Raw genomic sequence first — 13,511 nt, 5'->3', positions numbered from 1 at the left:
AGGAGAGGAGGGAGGGGAGAAGAGGGGAGATGGGGGGTGGTTGGTGGGCTGGGCTTGCCCAGAGTCCCGATTCTCCGGCTGGAGGCGAGGGGGGCGGGCTCGGGGCCGCCCGAGAGGCATGTGATTGGGTCTGACCCTCAACCGGCTTGTCAGTTTCGCTCGGGGTAAGGGGGGCGCGGGAGGGGAGTGGGCGGAGGAGGGGGCTGCCCGGAGCCTCTCGTCCGGCCCACTGACGGCATGAAGCCTTTAGGGGCACGCAGTCCTCTCAGATTTTCGGTTGAAGCCCCTTATCTGCCTTCAGTCTGAAGGCAGGGCCCCGCAGAGGACGGATCGGAGGGTCCTGGCCGGCGGGGCCAACCGAGAGGGAGAGGAGGGGGCGAGACACAGGAAGGAAGCAAACCATCAAATTTTAAAGAAAAAGCCCTTTGACTCCCCCCGCACCCCCCCCACCCCCAATGGCTGTGTAGCAAACATCCCCGACGATACCTTGGAAGGGACGAAGCTGGTCTGCAATTGCAATTTCGTGGGTCGAGTTCACGATTGAGTGCGGGGCTCGGAGATGGAGCGGTGGTCCTCTAGGTGGAAAACGAAACGGTGGCTCTGGAATTTCACCGTAACAACCCTCGCACTGACTTTCCTCTTCCAGGCTAGTGAGGTCAGAGGAGGTAAGAAAAAAATGGTTTGGGGGAGGTGGGAGATTGCCGTCGGGCTTTGTCATTCCGTGCCCCTCCCCCTCTTTACCCTTCTTCCCCCGCCATTCCCCCCACCCCCTCCCCAAACCCCCAAAACAATTCTCTTAAATAAAATCCAGATTGTAGCTGCCACCAGGTTGAAGTGAAGGCTGGAGAGAGAGATGGATGTAGGCGGGACAGTAATGGGAGAAGAGGTAGCAGGAAAAAAGATCTGTCAGGCACAGAGCCTGCTGAAATGCCAATCACCACTTTCCAGTGTCTTTGAAAAGAGGAAAAATATTACCTTGAACACAAGGGCAGCTGTACAGAGCTTTTGTTTGAGGAATAGTCCCTAGATTGCCCTTGGAACACATCTTCTGGTTTCTTCAGATTCTAACTAATGGAAGTATCTCTTTAAGAGCTGAAATATAGAGAAAGGGTATAAAATGAACCTTGATAAAGTTCTTTGTGTGGAACAAAGTGAGAAACAGGCTCTTTTACTTTTAGGGATATAAGAGAAAGCAGAGGTGATGAATCTAGAAGACTGAGAACACCCGGCGTGTGTGTGTGTGTGTGTGTGTGTGTGTGTGTGTGTGTGTGTGGCATTTTGGAGAGATTTTTAAGTGGAAAAATATTGGCAGGTTATAAAGAACGGGTTGAAGATGGGGGAACACTTCTCCCTGAATATCAGTCCACTCCTCTCCACTCTGACCCCCAACCCGCACCACCCCCCCTCCACTTCTTCTTGCAGGTTGGACGTGCAGTTCTCTTGGAGAATGATGAAACTCGCCAAGCAAATGGGGTGGGGGAGGAGGAATAAGGATTGGGAGGGGAGAGGAGGGGGCCTGGGATGGGGTGGGAGGGGAGAGGTAAGGAAAAGTTTCTACGTGGCACACCAAATATTCAATGACCAGACCTGCTCGGAAGACTGCAGCCCTGTCAGTACCCGAGGAGGGAGAGCGACTTCACTCCCTCCGCCTCTCTCCCTCCCGTTCCCCCGCCCTTTCCCGCAAAGGCATCTGGCTAGAGCGGTCCGTTAGGTGCTGTAGACACGACTGGCGGGCAAACGCCTTTGGAGTTAACAGCCCAGAGAGCTTTGAGTAGAAAAGCAAGCTTTGTCAGGAGTGCACAGAGCAGTAGAGGGGAAAAAGGGAGGGTGGCGAGGATTGGCCAAGGAAGAAAGAAGTTGTCAACCCCAAATGCGCAGGCTATAGCAGAAACCTGAGTCTGGCCCTGGTAGATGCCAAGATCTGAGTTCTCCCTAATGGGAATTAGCGCTCCCGGAGGCTGAACTCTGGGAAACCAGGTCTGTGTTCCTTCCCCAAGCTTAGTGGTGTTCACCTTCCTGAGTGGCAGGCGGTGCTTGACTATTCTTCTGCTTGACTTTAACTGGTAAATAACAGTCAGAGCCTCCTAAGGACTGTGCTTAAATTTTGATACAGGTTATGCTAATTATTTTGATTCATTCATTTCAACGTTTTTAAGGATAAATAGTGTCTTTGACAGTGGAATCCACCAAAAGTTTGCTTTTTACCTTTGGTACCTGGTCACCAGCTGGGTTGGTCATTTCTGTCAGCAGTTCTGCCCTCTGCTGGTTTTATTTGGAATTTATTTGGAATTTAAGCATCTGCCTCAGTACATAGGCCTCTTAAAATCCCTCTAACTACAGTGATGCTGGAAAAGGACACTCGATTAAGAAAGAACAGATATACTATTTCTTTTTCAGCTTGTTAGACACACATATGGACAAATATACCATAATGGCGGCTCTGAACTTAAAAAATAGAAACCAGGAGTTTCTTTAATGAAGACAGAGGAAATATAAATTTAGGAGACACCATTGTAGGCATTCAAGGATTATGTCACTGAAGATATTTCTATTTCATTTTCCACATTTGGTCTTCCTTAAAGCTCTAAGGATATCAGAAAGATCAAATTTCTACACTTGTATTGCAAAAATTGGCTCTTTTCAATCTAGCTTCAGATGTGAAACACTTTTAAACAAACATTTCAGTACCATGTCAAGTAAATGGTGGAAAAAGAACCTTTCCTATTATTGTAAAGCCAAGTAATGTGAGACATAGCAAAATTTAGGGATCATGTGTTGTTTTTATTTGTCATTTCTGATGAAATGCCTCAAAAGTTACAAGAGTGGGTATTCATACTGTAAGATTTGGTATCCGCGTCATCAAGTTGCTAGGTGCTTATTACTTAGTGGGAAGATACATATTTACAAATGTACTACCAGGCATTTTGTCACTTAATAAACTTAATAAAGGAAGTAATAGTATACTAATGTTTAAAAAGGAAACATTGGTCTGAATCATCACACAAGGGAAATATAAACCCAATGTCCAGTTTTTATTCCAGTCATTAGATGTTCAGTTGAAGTAACAATATGATTTCATTCCAGTTCCTAAATAAAGGTATTATGTACTATAATTTGTTGATGTCACTGAGAGGCAGTGGTGTGATTTGGTTGCTAAATCAAAAGGTAATTTAAAACAGCCTATTTCCATCTAAAGTTTGCGTTTCTTGGATTTAGTACATTAAAGTCTTAAAAGTTCTGGGTTCCTAATAAATTAGACTCTAAAGAAAGTATAGTTAGGATCCTAAAGCATCTACCTTACAAAGAATAGTTTTTGGAATGAGTGGATTAAAAGAAAATTTTTAATCTCATACAGAATCATATTATTTTACTTTGCAAATCCAAACTCTATAACTTGGTCATCTTTCACGTATTTATTAAAGATTTTCAGTATTTCTTATGATTTTTATATAACGGTATTATTTTTGTAACATATTCACTTGCATTAACTTCAATTTTATGTCTCATATATTTTCCTGTGGTTGACATAAATATTTTATCTCAGAAGTTTATGGATTTCTTTACCAATTAGTCCATTGCTTATCATAGATATGAGCTGAGATTTACCTGGAATTCATAGTGACTATGCTGTGATCGTGTTAAGAGTGATGGCTTTAAGAGTTTCAAAAAAACAGTTATGCTATAATTGAATACTAAGTAAAATAGTATCTAATTGAATCATTTTTTCTCTAATTAAAATAGTATTCAACCTTTGAGGGTTAAGCCAATACTGTGTCATGTAAAAAGTTGATTACTTTTATGAAGGGCTTTCAGAGCTTGTTGGCATTTGGTAGTGAGCTCTACTGGGGTGTTTTGAGTGCTCAGGATCAGCAGGTGAAATGGCGCTGGCTTCCAGGGTATGTGCTAATCCAACTTTGTAAAGAGATCAAGTTTGCCACTGTGGCTACTTAATCAGAATTGAGTAAAAAGATCAGATATACTTCTGATAACAATTTGCAGTGCCTGCTAGGATTATTTGTATTGTCTTTCCTCTTGTTTTTTAAATAAAAATGGACAAAGCAGTAATAGAGAAACAATAAAGAAAATTAGGCATCTTGTGAGATATGCTTGTTTTATTAAGTATCTTATGCATGCTTGTTTTATACCATTTTAGGGGCACATACATACTCAATTAAGTATAGATTCCATCACAAAATTGTCTATTAGTTTTAAAATTAAGTTTGTTAATCTCTGAAGTGACAATTTGCTTCATAATAAATACATAACTGAGTCTCTACTTCACGAAAATTACTCTTTAAGAGGTATTCTCATATTTGTTAACACAATTGTGAAGTTGCAAACAGAAATATACATGCCTAGGTAGTATGACTGCTTACAGTTTATTTAATTTTTTGGGTTCTATGTTTTCCTTAGTGTAACTAACATAGAAGGAGCACATTATTCATGTTATGTTATCCCCAAAATATAGCAAGGCAAACATGAATCTTTTTTCAGATTTTGGGGTAGGATTTCTGACCACCCCCCCCCCACAAAAAACCCAAACTAAGTAGTCATCTTTCTTTTTTAGAAATTTGCTTTTTTCTGAAAAAACTCTCTTCACTCTGCCTAAAATACTGAAGCATTGCTTATTTACTGATAATGAATGAGATCAAATCAAGCTTGGTTGAGAGTCTGTAATAAAAAGCTGAACTTTCCAAAGAAAGAAAAGGTGTTTAGATCTGATTTTTAAAGAGAATGCTAGAGATAGACATTATCTCTAAGATTAGAGATTGCTTCTCTTTACTTCCTTCTCACTTTACTATGAAACTAAATCATAGAAAAGTTATTAGCTGAATGCTCTTCCTCATAAAAAATAAAATATTTTTATAATATTCAGTGATTTTCTAAGTAAAGTGAAGGTCAGCAGTAGTGACAAAAAGATCTTTAAATAATAGTGGTTTGAGACTTTATGGAATGACAAATATTGCTTAAATGTACGTGTCTGACTTTATATTTAGTGAGAAGATAGATTAAATTAAAGAAATTGAAGAAAATCAGATGGGAAATGGAGTTATAGAATGCATTTAAAAATTTCTCAGTTTCCTAAGTTTGAAGACAGGTAATTTTTGATCATTTGTATTGTTAATATACCTGATTCTGTGATTCTGTAAGATTATCCGTATCAGAGTAGAAGGCATAATAGTTCATAAAATACCTTTGGTGTATGTTTGTTGCTAGAGTAGGAATCTAATTTTTTATCCACTCTAATGTTGTTAATGGAGGATCAGGCACAGCTTCAAATTTTTAAGAAGCTATGCAAATTATGTATTTATTTCAAATTATATATTTAATAATATATCTCTATATTTATTGAAAATACTATCAAATTTCTGCGCCTTCCAAGTTGCTTTTATAGTGATTGGAATATATATATATATATTCCAATTCTATATATATTGTTATGTAGATATACATAATGAATTCTACATATATGTTATGTAGATAACATAATTTATATAGACATATACTATCTATCTATGTGTTAGGTTTTATGAGTAAGTCAGTTAATTAATTATTACTTGCTATGACTTGTTTGTTTAATAGATCATCTTTTTCTGAATAAGTGGCAAATGTTGGGGAAAAATAGGAGAGCACTTAGTAGTGCAAATTCTAATTAATTTTCCTTTCAGACTATTAAAGGATCTGAGATGACATAAACAACTTTTACCTCAAGAATAAGTGGACAGTTAATCTACAAAGAAGTAGACACTCTTAAGAGGTTACCATGATATTTGTTGTGCTGGCAACTACAATGGTAGGGCTCTTTTTCCACCAAATGAAGAATTTTCCTATCTTTACGGAAAGCAGTACATGTCCTTAGTGTCCTGAAGACGATACTGTGGAAGGTAAATATTTATACTCATGATCAGCTTTAACAATTTATACGAATATAGGGTTTTGTAAGTACTGAGCTCTCCCCATCATTTTATATCATTTTTAATGATTACACTTAGGGATTCAAAAACCAGAATTCCATTGTATATCCTAAACATACTTTTCTTTCCTCCTACCTTAGGAGAAATAATTAGGGGCAGTTGGTGTAGTCATTAGGAATTCAGAGCAACTGCAGAGTGGAAGCTGAGAGCTGATCTGCGTTTCAGCTTTTTCTCCTCCACTTCCCTCATTTGATACTGGGGAAATGTGACCTGAGCTGGGAGTGGTGAGAGGAAACCAAACTTTGTTTTAGACCATTGAAGTTTTGTTCCTTAGCAAAGAAGAAAGAGAGGTATACACAGATGCTATAAAAAGTTACAGTGTTCCCTAAATTCTCTCACTGAAGAGGCAGCTTTAAATGTAGATTTCAGTGTAGCTTTTGGTATACTGTAATGACTTTCCTAAATTTGGACTTTCTTCTAATTTCTCTTGTGATTTAATTCATAACATAAAGTTTTAATTTTTTTTCATTTTAAACTGCCTTCTTTATTATAATCTGACCTATGTACTTGTTTTCTTGAAAAACCCTAATATGATTTTATTTTTATAGGTTTTTTCCCCCCTACTTTCTGTTGTCTCTGAACTCAACCTGAATAGTGCTAGTTGGTAAGGATGAAAGTTGAATTTAAAGCGAGTTAGCGAGTAGTATCTATCGGTTGCAGTCTTTGGCCTACTATTGACTTGGCTAGTGGTTCTTTAGACATTGGCTGATCACCAGACCTACTGTTATCTGGTAAAATAAACTCTTTGCTTGCTGCGCATGGAATTAGAGACAGTGCTATTAATTTAAGAGAAAGAACCCAGAGAAAAGAAAGGTTATCATATTTCAGAGTAAGAGACCAGCTTAAATACGACTTGACAATTGAGAACTAAAACAAACCTGTGTAAAAGTGCTTTAGCACAATCAACTTTTGCAATCCCTTCAAACCTTCTTTTTTTTCCTTAAAAAGCATTTCTTTCTTATTTTAAACAAATTTAATTGCTCTTGAATGGCCCTGTACTATACAGGCAAATGAAGGTCCCTATTCATAGAACCTGAGCGCATACAGTGTCAGTGGAAGCTTCCTTCCTCTGTCTGACTGGTAAACTGGTATCCGGGCTTAGAGGCATGAACCTTCCACTGTGTGAGGTGGTTGGCTTTCCTTCCTCACGCAGCTCTTCACAAACAACTTCCCAAAAGGATGACCGCCAGAAAGAGCAGTGGTTGCAATTCCTGACAAAGCTAATAAGAAACTCTAAAGCACTTTTGCACTTTGTGCTCATAGAGAGCTCTGATGAGAAAGAAGAGCTGTGTATATTCAAGTGATATTTTCTCTGACCTCCCTCTTTAGGTTAGAGTCCAACAGTGGAGCACAACCTACGAGCTGTTACTCTTATTTTTGATGCTGATGAGTCTTCAAAATATTTCTCTGGTTTTGGGGATAAATGTATTGTCTAAATGGCTTGGCATGATATAGAGCTCCCTTCATGGGACCCCTCTGTATGTCCAGGCTCATGACCAGCCATTTCCCCACCTGCCACAAACCTGCCCCCATTTACCCTGCATTTTATCCATCTTAAATCTCTTGCCCTTATTCTCCCCTGTCATAGAACATGCTATTCTCTTTCCCTGGAACATCTGTACTCTTCTCTTCCACCTAGCAAATGTCCTTCTCCTACTTCAAGGTTTAGATCAGATTTCATGTCTCCACGTAACACTAAATGCATGCTTATTACATACCAGGTCCTGTTGTTAGCACATTTTGTATAGAATCTCATTTCTTTGTGATAATTGCCCTGTAAGCAAGCTAATATAAAGATATCTATTTTACCCATGAAGGAACTGAAAAAGCAGAGAGGTTAATTATCATGCCTGACGTCACATAGGTCCTATGTGATAGACCCAGGATTTGAACCTAGACAGTGTTGTTCCAGAGCCCATGTTTTTGCTCATTTGTCCATGCTTACTTTATGGTGTGTTCTAATGTTTACACACAGCATCCCTGACTTATGGTTATTGTGCCCTGGGGCCTAATATTTAGGCACAAAATCATGCGGCTGCACCACAGTAAGCATCATGGCAATTGTGTGAATAAGTTGAATGCCACCAAGAAGAAATTTAAAGCAGATTTGACAAAAAATGATGTTATAATTCAGGTAACTCTTCAGCCTGCTTTAGAGTTCAGTGGTGGAGGTCGCCCCACTCTTTCAAAGACAAACCTAAGCCCTAATGATGGTGGAGAACACAAAGGGCTGTTGCTGGAAACCAGCAAATGTTACTTTGTTTCCTTTGACTTATTTAAGAAGTGGACAGCTGTATCTGTTAACATTCAAGGTTCAGATTGGGGTTGGTTTAGTTACATTAAATAATAAGGACACTTACAAATTGCTGCCTGTTTTAATCAGTATCCTTTGCAAGGAACAGCAGGTCCACTTTGGGAGACACATATATGGTAGTATGCTTATTACCTTCACTATAAAAATGTCAGATCTGATTATCTAAAAGCTGTTTGGAGTGTAATCAACTGGGAGAATGTAACTAAAAGATACACAGTTTGCAAAAAAAAAATGATCATTATTTTAAAAATTACTCATTTATATGTTGGGCATCAGTAGAAGTTGTTGACTGGTTATGACTATGATTTAGTTTTATTTCCGTCCCCAATGTCTACCAAGATGCTAGAATGCACAGCATATAATATTGTCACTATTTAGATTATTAATTATCCTTCTTACGTTGCCCAGTGGACTGGAACAAGGTTAAATCTAGTTAACTTGGAGTGGTGTGAAGTGACTTCCTCATGTCATGTAACCAGTAATTAGATCCTCCCCTCTTTCTTTACTTCTTCTCTGTAAGTGAAAGAATTGGGATCTCTCTCTAGCTTTCCTCATTTGGAAAACATTTTTGCACATTCTTTCCAAAGACGCTTCTAAATATTTGAAGCTACGGATTCACTAGGATATCTCTAAAATTGTAGTTTGCTTTAACATAGGAATCTGATAGAGAAAAACACCATATGAAGTAGTATTTTTGCTTTGACAGCAACGTAAATAATCATCATTTCACTGTCTGATGGTGAACAAAAAAGTTTAATCCAAAGTCTGTTAAAGTAATACTTGGGAAAATTCCTATCATATATTTATTTTGAAACTTTTATCTCGGTTTTCTATGCTATTAGGAATTTTTGATTTTGCTTAGTAACTGTTGGAATGAGTACCTATCTCTATTTATTGCTTTATGATTATTTTAGTAAACTCATTCTTCAGGTTAGAAACTAATTTGCATATTATAATTATGTTATAATTATTATATTATGAAGTATCATCTTTAATCAAGGAGTATGTAAAGTTTCAGGTGCTTAATAAGACTAACAGATAGTGGTTGTAAGATTGTTTTGGAAGAATATTATGTATTTTTTGTATTCTGTTCTTATCCATTCTATATTCCTAAAATCATTAGGATCGGTACCTTTATTGTTTAATTTAGTGTGTCCCAAGCACATAGAACAGATCCTGTCACATAGTTAGCATCTGAGAAATCTTTGTTGAATGAAGTGAAAGTGAAGGTCAGGCTCTAATGAATTGCTCTTCAATTGCCTAACTAACAACCTGAGATATATATATATATATATATATATATATATATATATATATATATTATTGGCAGTGTCTACAAAAGTATATTGAACAGATTTGTGCTGATATTGTTATGGTTTCTGGAAAATGTCAGTCTCTGTTTTGCCTCCAAGCAAGCTATGATCCCCACCTTAGATACTCTTTTAAACTGCTTCCCGTTGCTTTTTCCTCAGGATTTAGAAATTATCTCTTAAAGAAATACCTCTCATCAACTATGCAGACTGAGGTAGCTGACCTTGCAAAACATCCTAAAGCATGCTATACCACTACACTTACTCCAAAGTTCAATGCTAATCACAGAATAATTTTTTTAATGTTTTTTTTATTTTTTTTATTTCTAGGAGAGAGAGAGAGAGAGACAGCGTGAGCAGGGGAGGGTCAGAGAGGGAGGGAGTCACAGACTGAAACAGGCTCCAGGCTCGAGCTGGCAGTCAGCACATAGCCCGACGCGGGGCCCGAACCCACGAACCGTGAGATCATTACCTAAGCGAAAGTCGGACGCTTAACCGACTAAGCCACCCAGGCACCCCTAATCACAGAATAATTTTGATGCTAAAATGAAAACAGGGAATGAATCCTTTTCATCTATGTGAGAAACTTTAGCTTCTAGCATTATTCCTGGAGTATAACAGATGGCCAATAAATGTTTATCACATGAATTAATGACCTCACAAGCATGGGATTTTACTAAAGTCAAGAAGATAGGAGCTGTCAGCCCTGGCCTGCTATCACAATCATTTGCAGTCACATCTCTGTGGATTTTGATTTATTTTGTGTGGGTTCCAAGCAAAATCCACAGGTAATTTTGATGCACTTCTAAGAGCTTATGAATCTTCTGTAATAAGAAATTAAATATATACAGAAATGAGAATGTGTCTACTTGTATAACAGGGTACTGGAAATGAAATAAAAGGTTATTTATCTGCTGTGTACAAATATTTTGATAAACACCCAATTACCCAAGAGTAGTGACTCTGCAGCAACTGATTTGAATAGATCAACTGATTATAATATAGATAATACTTTTTTCTGATCCTCTTGTCCATAGCATATAATAAACAAACTACTAACAAATGTTGCTTCTCTCAACATTAAAATCAAATGCTTGTATTGAAACTGTAATTTTAGTTTTATAATATACATTTTAATAGCTTCAGCCATTTGTAAATCAGAAATGCCAAACTTTTGAAGTATCACACTCTCAGCTGGCATTTGTTCTTTCCTTTGCCATCCTCAGGGTTGTGATATTATTTCTGCTTTCAATTTTCAGTTCCTAGAAGCTTTTTATGATACAAGAAAGTTTGGGGTTGAGGTGTTCAATAACATTGAAAATTAAATGACTCTCTTCTATGTGCAATCAATGTTAGGTGCCCTGACCACAAGGATATTATGCCAGTGTCTATTCTTATGGGGTGTGTGTGTGTTATCAGGAGAGTGCTGGGGTTAGGACAATTGGCTAGGGCCACATAACACAAGACCGTATGGATATTATTTTTCTGCATAGCACAAAATCATGTGACTAATTAAAAAAATTCAAGGAGGTGGCTAAGTTGGCAAAGTCAGTATATACTTTGATATCTATCCATACTAGGTGGTTCCACTTGGCTACAACCATTGGGTCTTGTGACAAATAACCAGAAAACTGGGGCCTTGCTGCCATTTATGGAATAGCCAACCCACTGTAAAGTCACCTGGAGTTCTCCAGGATAATTAGTTCAGTCACTCTTGATACAGAGTCATGGCCATTATGAACTTGAAAAATATATGAATGAATTATCTTCCTATTTTATAAGAGAGTACATTAAACAAAATATGTGTACATATTTAGAAAATCTGTTAGAAACCAAAGATGAGCCTGACATTTTTAAACCTTAAATGTGATTTTTCTTGTTATTACCCAAAGAATAGCATGTTTTAGGACACACATTATAAGTAATTTTTTTGCTGTTGTCTCTGAGGATTCATATATTGTACCAAGATCTCTATTTAGATTATTTGAGAGGATGAAATATTTATTATAAGCATTTAAAAAATTTTTACGTTTATTTATTTATGAGAGAAAGAGAGAGCATGAGTAGGGGAGGAGCAGAGAAAGAGAGAGGGAGACACAGAATCTGAAGCAGTCTTCAGGCTGCTGTCAGCTGTCAGCACAGAGCCCAGTGTGGGACTAGAACTCAGGACTGCAAGATCATGATCTGAGCTGAAGTAGGATGCTTTAACGACTGAGCACCCCAATTATAAGCATTTTTTAAGTCATAATGATTTCTTTCATGGAAAGTTATATCAAATAGAATTTTAAAATAAGCGTTGGGGCACCTGGGCGACTCAGTTGGTTAAGCGTCCTACTTCGGCTCAGGTCATGATCTCATGGTTTGTGGGTTTGAGCCCCGTGTCCGGCTCTGTGCTGACAGCTAGCTCAGAGTCTGGAGCCTGCTTCAGATTCTGTATCTCGCTCTCTCTCTCTCTGACCCTCCCCTGCTCACGCTGTTGCTGTCTCTCTCTTTTTCTCAGAAATAAATAGAACATTTACAAAAATTTAAAAATAAATAAAAAATAAAAAATAAAATAAGTGTCATTAATTACTTACAGTTTTAAATGAAGTTAATAGGCTGTCAACTCCCAAAGTTATATTTCTACCCCAGATCGTTTCCCTGAATTCTAGACTCATATACCCAACTGCCTATTCAGCCATTTCCAGTACAATGTATTAAATGATCTCAAAATTAGCATGCCCAAACCTGAATTGCCGATCTCCTCTCCTGAAACCTGTTCCTCTCACAATCTTTCCCATGTCATAACGTTAACTAAGATACTTGAGTAGCTTTGACTCCTATTCTCTGCTGCTCCAGTATCCAACCCATCAGCAACCCTGTCAACTGTGTCTTCAGATATACTCAGCATCTGACCCAGTTCTTCATCTCTCAGTCCAAAATCGCAAAATTGACAGTTTTACACCTAGAGGGTGGACATTGCTTCTTGTCTGCTCTCTAGACAGTCTGTTCCACTGAGTGCCCCTCTATAGTCAGTTCTCAGCACAGCAGCCACAGCAGTCTGGAAAAAGAGCTCATTCATGTTATTATTCTCTTCCCTGAACTTCCAGCGGTTTTCTGTCTTACTTGGAATAAAATCTAAACTCCATGGACACCCTGCAGGACCTATAGTCTGCCTCCAACCTGCTTCACCCTTACTTCTCTGACCTCACCTCTTACACCCCTTTTATTTTCTTTGCTGGAGGCATAATTGTCTCCTTGCATTTCCTCCAACTCCTCCCATTTGGGGCAACTCCTACATCAGGTACTTTGTACTTACTGTTCCCTTTGCTTAGAATGCTATTCTGCCAAAATCAGGACAGAGGAGCCTCTTATTCCTTGCCAGACTTAGCTCAAACATCATCTTATTCAGGCCTTTCCTGTCTTTTTTCCTTGATATTAAAATTTATGCCTCCTCAACCCTCATTTGCTGATTTATTTTTCTCCTATGACTCTATTTGTAATTTATAAAAAGTAATGACTTATTTAAATTAAAAGTGGAGATTTTATTTTAAGACCCTATACAAAATGTAGAATTAGATATTTTTGGAGTGCAAGGAATACAAATATTGTTTTAAAGTATTTGGGTAGCTTCTAAGCCATTTTTATCCAAATAGTTTCCATAGTTTTTAAGTTTTTTAATTTAAACAATTTTTTAATGTTTATTTATTTTTGAGACAGAGAGAGACAGAGCATGAGGGAGGGAGGGGCAGAGAGAGAGAGGGAGACACAGAAGCAGCTCCATTCTCTGAGCTGTCAGCACAGAGTCTGACATGGGACTCTTACTTGCAAACCATGAGATCATGACCTGCCTTAACTGACTGAGCCACCTAGGCACCTCAACTTCCATCGTTTTTAATTTTATTTTACATATTTAGACATAGTCATTGTGAC

General features: G+C 38.0%; 1 protein-coding gene and 1 pseudogene across 1 annotated transcript in view; both read left to right on the top strand.

The window, feature by feature from the left end:
* The first annotated feature begins 553 nt into the window (after positions 1-553).
* COL11A1 (collagen type XI alpha 1 chain) overlaps positions 554-13,511 on the top strand; it is a 211,820-nt gene continuing 198,862 nt past the window's right edge. Inside the window, 1 exon segment of the mRNA XM_039216657.1 lies at positions 554-665. Within this exon segment, the coding sequence (XP_039072588.1) occupies positions 560-665 (106 nt within the window). The 5' untranslated portion in view covers positions 554-559.
* Positions 7,980-8,568, top strand: LOC120219793 (annotated as a pseudogene).

Source organism: Hyaena hyaena, unplaced genomic scaffold, assembly GCF_003009895.1.
Source record: "Hyaena hyaena isolate Hyena2069 unplaced genomic scaffold, ASM300989v1 scaffold_651, whole genome shotgun sequence".
In the NCBI taxonomy this organism is placed as follows: domain Eukaryota; kingdom Metazoa; phylum Chordata; class Mammalia; order Carnivora; family Hyaenidae; genus Hyaena; species Hyaena hyaena.
Note: the sequence above shows the minus strand (reverse complement) of the source record. Positions and strands in the feature narration are given on the sequence as shown.